The sequence below is a fragment of the Phalaenopsis equestris genome, unplaced genomic scaffold (genome assembly GCF_001263595.1).
Source record: "Phalaenopsis equestris unplaced genomic scaffold, ASM126359v1 Scaffold000423, whole genome shotgun sequence".
In the NCBI taxonomy this organism is placed as follows: domain Eukaryota; kingdom Viridiplantae; phylum Streptophyta; class Magnoliopsida; order Asparagales; family Orchidaceae; genus Phalaenopsis; species Phalaenopsis equestris.
In genome coordinates, this window is record NW_018164864.1 from 15,500 (window position 1) to 31,672 (window position 16,173).

The window sequence follows — 16,173 nt, forward strand, 5'->3', positions numbered from 1 at the left end:
TGGATGGATATTCTAGGTATCACCAAATACTCATAGCTCTTAAGGATTAAGAAAAGACTACATTCACAAGTCTTTATGGGAGTTTTATTTTTAGAAAAATGAACTTTGGGTTATGTAATGCATCTGCTATTTTTTGAAAGGTGCATGATGTCTATTTTTTGCGAGTTGAGTGATAAAGGGATAGAAGTTTTCATGAAAAATTTCTCAGTCTTTGGAACTTCATTTGATTAATGTTTAGACCATTTGGAGATGGTGTTAAAACATTGCAAAGAAACTAACCTTATTCTTAATTGGGAAAATGCTGAAATTGTTTTGGGACAAAATATCTGAAAATGGCAAGGAAGTATACTCAACCAAGATTCAAGTAATTGCTAAACTTCCTCCTCTTAATGCAATGAGGGGATTTAGAAGTTTTCTAAAACATGTTGGATTCTATAGGTGATAAATTAAATATTTTTCAAAAATCACCAAGCCTCTATGCCGTATTTTAGAAAAATATGCCTTATTTAATTTTAGTCAAGATTGCTTAAATGCCTTCAATATCCTAAAAGAAAAATTAATCACCACTCCTATTATAGTTTCACCTGACTAGGGGAGACCTTTTGAGTTGATGTGTGATGTGATTGATTATGCTATTGGGCAGTGTTAGGACAAAGATATGATAAAATTTTTAAAGTTATATACTATGTCATTAATACCCTTAATTAAGCTCAAATTAATTGCACTACGACTGGGAAGAAATTATTGAAAATAATATATGTTTTTGATAAATTTAGATCCTATCTCATTGGAACTAAATGTATTATTCATACCGATCATTCTGCTAATAGATATCTTATGCTAAAGAAGGATGGTAAATCAAAATTTATTAGATGGCTCCTTCTAATGCAAGAATGAAATTTTGAAGTAGTGGATATGAAAAGATCTGACAATCCAATTACTGACCATTTATCTAGACTAGAACAACAAAATTCTAGCAATTTTGAAGATGAAATTAATGAAAATTTTCCTGAAGAGAATTTGTACGCTATTACTTGTTGATGCGTTTCGTGGTTTGCAAACAAAGTGAATTTTATCATAAATGATATTATACCATATGTATTATCATACCATCAATAGAAAAAGTTCATTCATGATGCGAGATCTTACTTTTGGGATGACCCATAATTATATAAAAAATATAAGATCAATTTATCTGAAGATGTGTACCTTTAGAAGAAACCCATGAAATTATTCAGAAATATCTTGATTCTCAGTTTGAGAACATTTTATTGTTGATATAACTGCATTTAAGATTTTAAGTTCCTAAAGAAGAATATTTTATGTAGGCTTGTTATGCCTAGAGTGATCATAAGTGATGGAGGAAGCCATTTCAAGAATAGAAAAATTGAGACATTATAGCTAAATATGAAATTAATCTTAAAATAGCCACAATTTATTATCCTCATTGCACCACAAAGCATTCAGGTCTCACCATTATCTTAAAAAATTTCCTTTTAAATCAATACAGTGTTTTTCTATCACATAATAAACCAAATGCATTCCTCCGCTTCAACCGTCCAACTTGAATCTGACCAATAAATGTCTTAATTTTTCGACAAAATTTTTACGTTGATTGTCGGCTATCTAATGCAACCGTCCACTTTTTGCATTCGGAGCTTGAGACCCAGTAATGAATACGCTTGTGCATATTTAGGTTCATTTAATATAACACAGATGCATACACACATCAACTTAAATCTAATTAAATATATAATATGGAATCCAACGTCTGTTCAATTCAAGTTTGATCCAGCCGGGCTTGACTAATTGATTTTAATTCCAAAAATAGATATAAATTTTAAATGTTCTGTAAAAGAAGCCACACTCACAATCCTAACGCTCCATGTGACAATATAATTGAAGCACACAAATACAACTTAGGAACCACCAACAGTATAAAGATTTTTGCAACTTAATCTGCAGAAAAAGATTCGTGGTAGTACTTGCTAGTGTTTTTGGATAGCGACAGATGTTTATTTGTAATTTGGAGAGAAGTTTGGGTGAAATACCTCTAAAACTATCACGCACTGCATATTATTCGAGGTCATCAAACATTGCAAAAAACCAAAAATTAAGGATGCGTGTCAGGCCTTAAAACAAACTAGATTAAGGAAAACGTGCTACAAGTTCCCAAACATCAGGTCAATTCTCCATTCAAAACATAAGCATAATTCAGTCGTGATACCTATGGATATAAATGGAAAATTCAACCATTTAACGAGCGCACCATAATCATGTATGTTACGCAATTTTGTTAGGATAAAAAAATAATAGATAAATACTATGAAAAAGGAAAAAAACATAAATTTCCGCCTAAGTGCGAATGAACTTGTGACTTCAGATGCAAAATATGATCTAACTGAGCTTGAAATGCCTGATATGTAACTTCACTGGACAGGTACATCTGTCCGTATTTGCCTAGATAGTATAATATAGTAGCATTAAACTAGATGATATAAAATGGGATATAGCACGATTTGAGTTCATTAGGCGAAACTTTCTTAGAAAAATAGGCTTAAAACTAACAAGAGATTTAAATTGACCAAAGTTAGATGCATTAGAGGCCAAACGATAGCTGGCCCAGATTTTCCCTAAAATTTCTTTGATTTTCATCGTTTAGATTATGTTATTTTCTAATGAATCAGTTATTTTCTATGAATATCTATCTACACTTTGAAAGTTGATCATATCCTGATTGCTGAAGATAAACTCTCTACAAAAAGTAATTCGATTTTATGCCAAAAAGATTTATTATAGAGCCAATTTTTATGCCAAGGCAACCTATGAAAAAGGAAAAGAAATAGGATATTGAGAAATTTACACACATACCATGCAATTCTTATGTATTTACATATCTAGCGCCTGAACATTCATATTTACACTTACAACACCTTGGTGTCATAAACCTGTGCTACACAAAGGTGTATTTCACTTTTACAAAGATAATGATGGTGATATTTTCGATGTGATGTTAAAGATTTTGAATGGTTTGCATGTAAATATGAATGTTTAGGTGTTAGATGCGTAAATACATAATAATGGTGTGGTATGTATGTAAATGGGCATATAGACTATTTCATATAAATTTTTTTCATAGGATCATAAAAAAGCATATAAAATTTTGAAAGAATTAAATACATACTACTCGATTCCCTATTTATTTACATAACTAACACTTCCACTTCAATTTTTATTACTTGCCGCCTTACTCATGCATGAAAAGGTGCATTTCACTTTTTAAAAGTTAAAATGTAGGTGGTATTATGATATGGAAGATTTGTGTGATATGAAAAGTAAAAAAAGTAAAGTTTCGGTGTTAGATATGTAAATATATTGGAATTGGACTGCCTCAAAAAATCTTCATAAAAAATAATTTCGTGAGCATTATGGCAGAAGAAGGGTCTGTAAAGCAACCGGAATAATAATCAAGAAGATTGATTTTATTAAATTCAGCTAGAGAAAATCTCATCCAATTCCATAAGCAACTAGAATAAAAAACAAGTTGAAATATCTTATTAAAATCAGTTAGAGACCAAGACCACCTCATTCAATTCCATTATAATTCACCTGCGGCTTGCAGAACAGCGCTAGTAAAAATTTACAACTGCATGTTTGGAGAGTGCAACATGACATTTCCTAACTTACACAATAAATACTCAACAATAACAACAACAATAACAACAACAAAACTTTATCCGACTAAGTAAGGTCGGCTATATGAATCCTTTATCTTCATTGCATTCTACTGAGTGTCATTTTAATTTAATTCTAATAAATTAAGATCATTTTTTTATACAATATGCCCAAGTCTTTCTAGGTCATCCTCTTCCTTTTTTAACATAAGTCAAATCTAAAACATCTACTATCTGAATTTGATCATCAGATGGTCAACGTCTAGTGTGACCACACAATCTAAGACAACTTTCTCGAATTTTGTCTACCACTGGAGTTACACCAACCCTAACACGAACATATTCATTTTGCACTTTGTCTATAAGTGTAAAGCCACTCATCCACCTAAGCATTCTCATCTCGGCAACACTTCACTTAGTTTTATGCTTCCACTTAGTTCAACACTTCACTTAGTTTTATGCTTCTCTTTTAAATGCCAACATTGAATGCCATAGAGCATTGCCGTCTCACCACCAACTTATAAAATTTTCTTTTTCAGTCTAAGAGGTATTTTTCTATCACACAATAGGCCCGAAGCATTCCTCCACTTCAACCAACCAACTTGAATCTACTAAAAGCATCCCCATCTATAGCATCATCACTTTGAACAATAGACCCGAGATATCTAAAGCATTCACACTTTTAATAATTTGATCACCCATAGTTACAACTCTGTCACTAGAGCTACTACTACTAAAATTACATTCCATGTATTCAATTTTAGTTACTCAAACGAAGGATTTTAAACTCCAATGTAGACCTCTGCAATTCAAGTTCTTCTAGAGTTTTCTCTCTAGTCTTATCCACGAGAAGTAAATCATAAGAGAAAAGCATACACCAAGGTACATTCTGTTGTAAATGTCCAGTAAGAGCATCCATAACTAAAGCAAATAGACTTAAAGTCGATCCCTGATATAATCCAACTTAAATAGGAGAATATTTGGTCAATCCTCCTTTTGTTCGAACACAAGTAATAGCTCTGGTATACATATCTTTAATGACTCGAATATAAGTCATATCAACACATTTCTTCTCTAGAACTCTGCAAAGGATATCTCTTGGAACCATATCGCAAGCTTTTTCTAAATCAATAAAAATCATATGTAGATCCTTCTTATTCTCTCTGAACTTCTCGATCAAACCTCTCAATAAATGCATAGCTTCCATAATAGACCTGCCTTGCATAACTCCAAATTGATTATGAGAAATAGTTGTAATATGTCTTAACCTATGTTCAATTGCCCTCTCCCATAATTTAAAAGTATGACACATCAACTTAATTCCTCTATAATTTGCACAGTCATGTGCATCCCCTTTATTCTTAAAAATGGGGACCAAAATACCCTTCCTCCACTCCTCCAACATCTTTTAGTTTTTAAAATAATATTAAAGAGTTTAGTAGTCCAAGAAAAGTCAAAATCTCCTATATATTTCCACACTTCAAATGGGATATCATCAGGTCCTATAGACTTTCCACTGTTGGTTTTTTTTAAAGCCTCCTCAACTTTTTTTTACTAATAGAACGGTAAAAATAAAATATTTTATTATTATTAACGATATTAAAATCGCTAAGGTCGATCGTATTTTTAGAAACTTCATTAAAATATTTATCAAAGTAACTCACCCACCTATATTGAATATATTTTACCAAAAAAAACACATTTTGATTTTCATCTTTAATACACATTACTTGAGTTAACTCTTTACTTTTTTTTTTCTCTTTATTTGGCTCTTGTTCACATCTAAGCAGCAACCTACAATAGCCATGAGCCATGTTTTACTCCATGGTTACTTAATACCATGCAGCACATATCTTCTCGCCAAGAACAAAGAATCTATTGTCTCCATCTCATCTATTTGATGAAATAGTAGTTGTACACCACCATTGATCAGCTCTAATGAATCATTGTTACTCATGAATTATTGCCCTCTAGACAGACATCACTTTGCCTTTGCTCAAAATCTAAGATTTAAGCATCAAGAGGATAAAAAAATTACTTAGATTGTTATGGACCATGCTACAAGCGACATTTAAGTTTGTTTCGGGTCTCCCATACATCAGAATCCCATATGATATTTCCAAACCAATCAAATTAAAACAAACGGGTTTCCTTCAACCTTTTTTAATCCATTAAATTTAATCCTAGAAAAAAATCATAGTAAACTTTTAGATCGCATACATGCTAAGAAACGTGCAAATCAAAGAAACTAAATTCAGAGCAAGATGGACTGTCATATGAACAAATCATATCAATACAAATAAACTCGTTCATGTTTGATTCATCTCAATAAGCAAAGTGAAGCCTAGGCCATATTAAACTAATTCATGTACAACGCAACAAATATTGCCAGTTTAGGTTGAAAACTTTAAAATTAAGCTGTTCAAGTCTACTTGATCTCAAATAATAAGATTCATCTCATCTCTAGCTATAATAGTGCAACATCATACTCATAGAATCCAAGAGACAATGGTAATAAAGGGTCCAACAAGAATTACAATTCAAGAAGATGTTCTAAGATCCAACTCAAACTCCAATCAAACAATACTATAGTCAACCCAAATAACTATCATAAACGAAGAAAAAAATAATGAAACAAGGAGAAAGGATAAATTTTCATACTCAATCATATCAAAGTCCAATAGATCAAGTTGAATGAACGTAGTCAAGGTCTCAGCATCTTAAATCAATGTGACTGACCAAAACCAACTTATTTAATGTTGGATAAATCTAATGAATAAGGCCAACTCCATATTAAGTTTGCATGATCCTACCTTCATAGGTTTGAGAATGAAATTAAAAGAGAAATCATAAAAAAATCACGTCATAAAAATTTTATGTGCTTTGGAGATCAATCCTCCAAAATATTACAAAGAATTCAATATATTGCTTGAACTGAAATGATAGGAATGGAGTTCTTTAAAAACAAGAAGGTTGTTGTGGATGATAGATAATAAAAAATGCAAATATAGCCCCAAATATTTCATGATTAAAATAATTATGAAACCAATTTTTGCTAAAGTGCACCTTCCCCAAAACCCTAGCTTCCAAATAATGGGAGTGGCCCCCTCAACTCCTTGATAACTCTGAATGAGGGTGTGGTTCATGTCCTTAGAGACATAACCTTCAACAAAGAAAATTCATTAACCAGGGATCAAATTTAGCAAGCCTTATGCCATATATTATTGATTCTCTTTACTTTATTGTTAATTCTTAAATTCTCTGTCAAACCTTTTTTCATCTTAATACTTCCTCATCAGTGGACCACCTCTCCCATTCTTTTTTTTATGCAACACTTAGAATCCTATTGCTACACTATGCTTCTCAATTCTCAAACCATCATTCCCAACCTTCTCCAATCTTTTATTCCGCCTTTGTTTAATCCTAGACCCACTTTTTCACCTTTTTTTGCTCTATTAAATTCTGCATACAATTAACCTCTTTCCACGTCTCCCTTTTAATTGATAAGCATTCACACGCTTCACAACTCATCCAAACTTAGATGATCACATCCTTTGCCTCTCCAAGTTTTCAGCCAGTACACAATAGTCAACATGATTTGATAGAATTTATGAAATTAAAAACATAGCAAAAAAAACACTTTAAGTCAAATCATAACAATAAATAATCATATCACTAAATGAGTTCTCCACAATAACAACAACAACAACAACAACAAGCCTTTATCTCACAATGCGGTCGGCTACATGAATCCTTTTTCTCCATTGTGTCCTATTGAGTGTCATATCTTCATTTAGTTCTAATAGATTAAGATCATTTTTTTAACAATATACCCAAGTCTTTTTAGGTCTGTCACTGCCTTTCTATAGTCGAATCTAAAACATCTAATCTACTAACTGGATCATCAGATAGTCGACATTTAATGTGATCAGGCCATCTAAGATGATTCTCTCTAATATTGTCCTCTATTGGAACTACACCAACCCTATAAGGGATATACTCATTTCACATTTTTGTCTCTATGTGCCAAGCCACTCATCCACCTAAGTATTCTCATCTCAGCAACACTTAACTTTGTTTTATGCTTCACTTTTAAAAGCCAATATACTGCGTCATAGAGCATTGCAGGTCTCACCACCATCTTATAAAATTTTCCTTTCAGTCTAAGCAGTACTTTTCTATCACACAATAGGCCCGAAGCATTCCTCCATTTCAACCAACCAACTTAAATTCTACTAATAGCATCCTCATCTATATCACCATCACTTTGAACAATAGACCAAAGATATCTAAAGCGTTCACATCTTTTAATGATTTGATCACCCATAGCTACAACTCTACCACTGGAGCTACTCCTACTAAAATTACATTCAGTTTTAGTTCTACTCAAACTAAGGCCTTTAGACTCCAATGTAGACCTTTATAATTCAAATTGTTTCCTGAACTCTTTCTCTAATCTTATCCACAAGAAGGTTATCATCAACGAAAAACATACACCAAGGTACATCCTCCTGTAAATGTTCACTAAGAGCATCCATAACCAAAAGCAAAAAGATATGAGTTTAAAGCTAATCCCTGATGTATCCAACTGAAATAGGAAAATACTTGGTCAATCCTCCTATTTGAACACAAGTAACAACTCTGATATACATATTTTTAATGACTTGAATATAAGTCATATCAACACCTTTCTTCTACAAAATTCTACGAAGAACTTCTCTTGAAACCTTGTCGCAAGCTTTTCTAAATCAATAAAAGTTATGAAGATCCTCCTTATTCTCTCGGTACTTCTCTATCAAATCTCTCAATAAATGTATAGCTTCCATAGTATACTTGCCCGACATAAATCCAAACTAATTATGAGAAATCTTTGTATAATCTCTTCGCCTATGTTCAATTATCCTCTTCCATAATTTTAAAGTATGACACATCAACTTAATTCCTCTATAATTTCCACACTCCTGTGCATCTCCTTTATTGTTAAAAATGGGGACCAAAATACTGAATGAGCCCTCCACGTCAAAAAAATAATAATAGCACAATTTGATTAATATTTAATAGTGCGCACAAATAAGATCATACAAACTCATTAACAAGTTTATCTAGCTCGTTCAAAGTCATTAAACAATCAATTATTTTGTATAACTAAATTTGAGTTAGATTATATTTCTTAAAAGGATAGGGTTCTTTCCTCTTGAACATCTTGCACCCTCCATCAAAACATTTGAATTAGACCAAAAGTCATTAAGACAATAAAATTAGCTAAAAGTCAAATTTTGGCTACTTCAAATATAAATCAATCAGATATTTGAATGTAAGGCGTAAGAGTGGTGAAGAGATTGGACTTGTCCTTCTAAAAAGAAAATAGTCTAACATGCTAAATTTTATAATTATTAGTAACTCAATGCAACCTTTTTCAATCACAACAAGATTTTAAACCTTCATACCTTCTTGATACAGAACATATGAAATCTAATCGCAACAATTTAGTGAAAGACTAGTTTTTCTTTTCCTTCTTATATTTTGTAAATAACTAGTTGACTTCATAAATGTTAATTTAAGTCAATAAATTAGTTTATTTTTGTGGCCATACTCATAAATAAATATTTCAAATATAAATTTATGTGTATATTTTGATCTAAAAATGATCGACTATTTAGTTATTTTCAAAATGCATTGAATTATACAGAGATGCATATGTAAGCGAGCAAGCAAGCAAGAGCGAGAGAGAGAGGGAGAGAAAGAGAGAGAGAGAGGATTGGATAGGTTTTAGCTAAATTGTTTATCGTATAGCCTACAAAATGAAGATGTCGTCAACTTGGTCAATAGAGAAAATGAAGCCAAAGGAAGCTTACTACTTCATTTTCCACACCTCATATCACATCATCCGCTAAAAAGATTTATGGAATTTATCCACAAGGTATAAATAGTGAACCATAATCTTGTCTTAGCTTTGATGTCATTGATATTACTTATGGAAATACAAGCCCTCCTATTAACAACCCACTTCCGCCATACATTAGAAAAGATATCAAAGTAGAAAATTTAAGACCGCATACCACCCTAACCATTTTTATGTGTATATTTTGATCTAAAAATGATCGACTATTTAGTTATTTTCAAAATGCATTGAATTATACAGAGATGCATATGTAAGCGAGCAAGCAAGCAAGAGCGAGAGAGAGAGGGAGAGAAAGAGAAAGAGAGAGAGGGAGAGAAAGAGAGAGAGAGAGGATTGGATAGGTTTTAGCTAAATTGTTTATCGTATAGCCTACAAAATGAAGATGTCGTCAACTTGGTCAATAGAGAAAATGAAGCCAAAGGAAGCTTACTACTTCATTTTCCACACCTCATATCACATCATCCGCTAAAAAGATTTATGGAATTTATCCACAAGGTATAAATAGTGAACCATAATCTTGTCTTAGCTTTGATGTCATTGATATTACTTATGGAAATACAAGCCCTCCTATTAACAACCCACTTCCGCCATACATTAGAAAAGATATCAAAGTAGAAAATTTAAGACCGCATACCACCCTAACCATTTTTATGTGTATATTTTGATCTAAAAATGTTAAGACTATTTAGTTATTTTTAAAATGCATTGAATTATACAAAGATGCATATGTAAGTGAACAAGCAAGCGAGAGCGGGAGAGAAAGAGAAAGAGAGAGAGGGAGAGAAAGAGAGAGAGAGAGGATTGGATAGGTTTTAGCTAAATTGTTTATCGTATAGCCTACAAAATGAAGATGTCGTCAACTTGGTCAATAGAGAAAATGAAGCCAAAGGAAGCTTACTACTTCATTTTCCACACCTCATATCACATCATCCGCTAAAAAGATTTATGGAATTTATCCACAAGGTATAAATAGTGAACCATAATCTTGTCTTAGCTTTGATGTCATTGATATTACTTATGGAAATACAAGCCCTCCTATTAACAACCCACTTCCGCCATACATTAGAAAAGATATCAAAGTAGAAAATTTAAGACCGCATACCACCCTAACCATTTTTATGTGTATATTTTGATCTAAAAATGTTAAGACTATTTAGTTATTTTTAAAATGCATTGAATTATACAAAGATGCATATGTAAGTGAACAAGCAAGCGAGAGCGGGAGAGAAAGAGAAAGAGAGAGAGAGAGAGAGAGAGAGGGGATTGGATAGGGAGTGTTTGAGGCCTTAAGTTTTAGCTAAATTGTTTAGTCGTATAGCCTACAAAATGAAGATGTCGTTAACTTGGTCAATAGAGAAAATGAAGCCAAATGAAGCTTACTACTTTATTTTCCACACCTCATATTGCATCATCCGCTAACAAGATTTATGGAATTTATCCACAAGGTATAAATAGTGAACCGACTAATTTTGTCTTAGCTTTGATGTCATTGATATTACTTATGGAAGCACAAGCCCTACTATTAACAACCCACTTCCGCCTTACATTAGAAAAGACATCAAGGTATAAAATTTAAGACCTGACTTTCATACCGGGCATTACTGCCACAATTTTATAAAGTCAACACCACAGAAGAAACCCTAAAGTATGATTAAGTACACAAAAATCATATCTCAATAACTATGTATGTGGATCAACAAAGGATTATCTTTACCCTAACTAATCTCAACTTTTAAGCTCAATCAACTCAATCACATAAAATAAAAATTGAACTTGCCTCGAAAATAACCTATTGAGGACAGATGCATTTGGTTAAAGTTAACCGTATTTACTCATGCACAGCTTGAAAATAACTAATAAATTTTGTACTACCTCATAATCAAAAGTTTAAAAGATCATAAATTGGTTATATGATCAAACAAAATTGAAAATGTTATTATAAATCAAATCATAGAAAATAAACGACAATATATGAATATTATATATTTCAATATTAAGAAAGCTTCTCAAGTAACAAAATTATTAATATGTGTAATACTTAGTATGTTGTGCCCAACCTATTAAAGATTCATAAAAGGCAAAACACTCATAAAATTGCATGAATCTGCGTACAAAGATATATACCAATTGATAAGATCAAGTACAGATGACAAAAGGTCTAACCCTAGTTGCATCCCAATGTAAAGATTCATGTTTATATTGATGATTTGATTATATAAAAGATGAATTCATTCTAAACCATAATTTTGAGAAATTAATGAAGCAAATTCATAACTAATATGTTTCTTCCATGATGGGTGAGGAGAATAAATAAATTTTAATAGTGGGTAGCCTTCAAGAATTAGTTCCAAATTATTGGGAAGAATACACTATAAAATTAGGTGGATGTCTCGACAATTAGGTTGAATTAAGGTTACAAGGATTCGACCTAGGCAAGGCCCACATTACAGCCTCATAACATTACCCAAAAAAGTTAGGAATATTGGAGAGTCCAACCCAAATGGTTACCGCTAAATAACTAATTCATAAAGTTTTAGGTAAATATGTATAAGTGTATCAACCGAAGTCGCTACCACAAATAGCATTATGAAGTCCCAAAGTTGGATATACTCATTACAGATACAAATAATATATAGATCACAAGAAAAATTTCCAGCAAAGAAGTCTACATCAAAATCTGAAAGTCTGGCTAATAACTATGTTCAATTGTTTCAATCAAACCGACAAAATGAGTAAAAAATTCAAATATATTTTTTTTTAATTTTTTTATAAAAAGTTCAAATGTAGAGAGCATTTATCGAGCTCAATTAAAAAATAAATTGATAATGGAAGCAAACAAGATTCCTTCATACCTCTAAGAGATCAAATTGTCATCACTTTAATCCAATTGAGTTACCCTTGTTAGCAATGCTCATACCAAAGCTCAAACCAATCTACTATAGTACAAAAATTATTTAAAAGATCAAATAGGTGTTTTAAATGGGCTTGAATAAGTTTCATAAATCCTAAAATAGCATGAATTAGTTCTACTAATGACCTAGCAAACATTTTGAATTGAATTAATACTATGAGCCTTTTTTCTTCATCCTAAAAATACTACACAATTGTACGCCACAGATGAAAGAAAAGAAAAAAAAAGGACAAGAAAAGAAGTTAAGTTGTCTTTCCCTCAAAATTGCATGGAGAATAACGATAGGGGTGAAAGGACACGACCATGGAAGTATGTTGAAGTCCAATCTCCATTAGGATGTAGGCATCACCGTTACTAACGACAACAAACTCTTTAGTTCTCTCGTCGTACAAAGGCCTTCATCGGTGCTACAACCTCAATTGTTGTCTTTAATCCTATGGCCTTTGCTACATATTAAAGTTTAGTCATAAAAAAGTTTGGCCTTCACCTCCTCCTCCTAGAAAAGACTTCATAGACATCTCTAACCACAAACTCCATATTTATCTCAAGTCCAACCTTAACAATAGTCCATCCTACAACAAGATTTCCTTGAAGCTTGCTTTTGAGTTGAATGCCATATGGAATTTGACCCCCGACACCTTCAAGAATCCAATCCTAGAAGGCAGGGGTGTTGATTGATCTTAATAGTTTAGGAGGCTTAGCACATGACATTCACTACCAGTGGATGTCACTGCTCTCATGATTGTTAAAGATCTTGAGGTTTTGTTTAGTTTACAGACTAGTAATGTATGGTTAACATCCGGTTACAACGATCCTATTGAACCAAAAAGGGCAAGCACTTATGTGTTGAGTTGGTTGATCGGCAGCCTAATGTTAATCGCACGATATGTGTGGTGGAAACTATGAAGCTCGGCCTTGAGTGTGGTCGTTTTGGAGTGAAACAATACGGAAGCGAGAAATTGCATGTTTTTGCAATTAGAAATCGTATATGGCAGGCTTTCTTAAGGCATTTTTGGAAAGAACACCTATTTGTTTGTTCCTTTAAACGTCACCAATTGAATGGAAAAGGGCCATGGAAGACTCTCGAGTAATGGTAATGATGTCTCTTCTTTCCCCAACCAGACAAGGTAGACATATTGTGTATGAGTGGTCGATCCACGAGGATGATCCATATTCACACAATGTCGTAGACCATGTTGGAACGAAAGGTAACTCGCGTGAACCCAGAGCATTTGAGCATATGAATACATATATGAGAATTTGATTTGCTTGGCATTATTTCAAAAGCCATTCCTCCATTGTTGCCTCTGAGTTTAAAATTATGATCATTCACTTTATTAGAATAAACATATGAAATCCCAAGGAGATGACTATCATGCTCAATCACTGAATTGAATGTCATAGGCTGCCTTAATTGTGTTGCTAATCATTCTTTTTTCAAAGTAATTGTGTGTAGAACCACATTTGTATTGAGATGTTATGATTCTACAAAGCAAAGTACATTTTTCTAAAATGCAACAACTAACAATGATAGGGAGCACAAAATGTGCAGCCACTAATAAAAATAAGACATCGATGCAACAATAGAAACTAACACCACTATTTTAAAAAAAATTATCAGCAAAACCAGTAATCAGACAAGCAAACACTTGAATCACTTTCATGATGGCTAGATAGAAGACTCAATTAAAGGATAAGTAAAGAGGGCAAACTCTAATTTAAAGTATTAATATTAAGTCCAGACAAAAAATGGAGCAACTTAACCCTGTCATAGTGTTTTTTTTTTTTTTTTCCTTTCATAGAATTAGACATGCTAAATAAGATGTCATAGTTTTTTTTTTTTTTCCTTTCATAGAATTAGACATGCTACATAAGTTAAATGAAATTAGAAGGCAGGAAACTATTTTATCAAAGCAGACATGCTAGGAGCTGCAACATATAAATAAATTAAAAGCAAAGAAATCAAAAAATAAGCAAATAGCACAAATTGATAAAACAGAATCAGTGTATATTAGGTGGGCTTAGAAAACCAGACATTGAAGCAGGAGCATCAGATGCAACTTCCTTCCTCCAACTTCCCTGAGTGCGATCCTCAGACAAACTTCCATTACCCAAGCCACGACCCTTTCTTCCTGAAGCAAGGTCATCAGTCCCTTATCATCAAGCTTCTTCCAATCATGTCCCTTCTCAGCCAGCACTTCCTCTCTGGGGCAAGCAAGTCCAAATGGATTCGAACCCTTGCTATTAACAATTGAAGCATGCTTCTCCCCCTGATTTAATTCACCATGACCATCTGTATTGCCATTGGCCAGCGGCACCGTTCGAGGCTGCAAAACAAGCCTTGGTCGCCCACCAGCAGTACCATTAGCTTCCTCCTTCCTCCCCCAGCTATCTGAATCTGTTCTAGAAACACCATCCCTCTTTCTCCCCCATGTATCCGAATCAGCCCGAACGATTTCCTCCTTTTTCCTTCCCCAACTATCAGAATCCGCCCCTCCCATCGCAGATCTGTCCTTGCTAAACATTTCAAAACCACCCCTCCTTTCTCTCAGGCCATCAGCGGGAGGAGCACTGCCTCTCTTCGATACCCAACTGTCCACCTCATCCGCCCTGGATTGTGTATCAAAAAATCCGCCTCCTCTGTCCCTCCTCTCAGGAGGCCCAGCCGATCTCTTCATCGAACCCCAATCATCCACTTCATCAGCACGAGAAGGCCCAGAATCCCTATTCAAGGAATTCTTCCTCAACTCATCCCCCGAAACCCTAGACGCAGAGCCGTCCGCCCTTCGGGCACCACCGTTGCCATATGTAGAATAGTTGAAGCCTCTGGATGAACGTTCAAGCTCCTCGGCGCTGCGCTCGCGTGGTCCAGTAGGAAGAAGGAGGAGCTCATCAGTTGTGAGGCCCTTCGAATACGAAGACGACAAAGCGTCCGCGGGACGGGATCGGGCTGCAGCGCCGTGGCTGACGGGCTTACCGCCGGCGAACTCGGCAAGAGATAGAACCTGTTGTTTCTTCTTCTTCGAGGACTTGGATGCGGCGGCACTGGCAAGGGAAGGGAAGTCAACGGAGGGTTCGGACGCGGCGTTGGTGAGAGAGGGGAAGGCGGAGGAGATATCACCCTTCTCCATGGCCGCGTGCTCCTCGGACTCGAGGGCCCATGCACCGGGTTTTGCCCACGCCGAGGTTGCCGTCGCCATGATTCCTAGCCCTCTCGCGCTCGTTTCTTCGCTGATCGGTTAAAGTGAAGAAGGAGAAGGGCGAAGGGCAGCCGTTTTATTTGACGTGTTGGATTTGGATTTTGGGAGCAATTTGCAGCACAATACAAATAGAGGGAGCCGGTCATGTCTGGGTAATCGGATCGAATACAAATTCTGGGGATTCGGATTCGGATCCGTTCCAGTTGTTATCAGGATTACAAAATAAATTAATCTAATTAAGCCAGTCTGGTGCCACGCCTTAAGCGTGTTTGTGCTTCATAAATTAATTAATTGAGAGGCTTCAACTCAAGATCAATATTTGTAATTATAACAAAGATTTGGAAATCCAAAAGTAACAATAGGAGCACACAATGAAAACGCTCATTGGGCGCTTCATTTGCTTTGTTAGGGTTTCTCCTCCCCGCCGCCGTCCTTCTCTTTTTCACCCTTTTTTTAAAACTTTTTTTTTTTTTTTTTTGGTTTTTC

At 34.3% G+C, this 16,173-nt stretch overlaps 1 protein-coding gene across 1 annotated transcript; it reads right to left on the reverse strand.

Annotated features, from left to right (window-relative positions):
- Window positions 1-14,493: 14,493 nt before the first annotated feature.
- LOC110027333 (eukaryotic translation initiation factor 4B3) lies at window positions 14,494-15,801 on the reverse strand. The gene has a single exon (XM_020728709.1). The coding sequence runs from the start codon at window positions 15,685-15,687 to the stop codon at window positions 14,509-14,511; it is 1,179 nt and encodes a 392-aa protein (XP_020584368.1). The 5' UTR covers window positions 15,688-15,801; the 3' UTR covers window positions 14,494-14,508.
- Window positions 15,802-16,173: the final 372 nt, after the last annotated feature.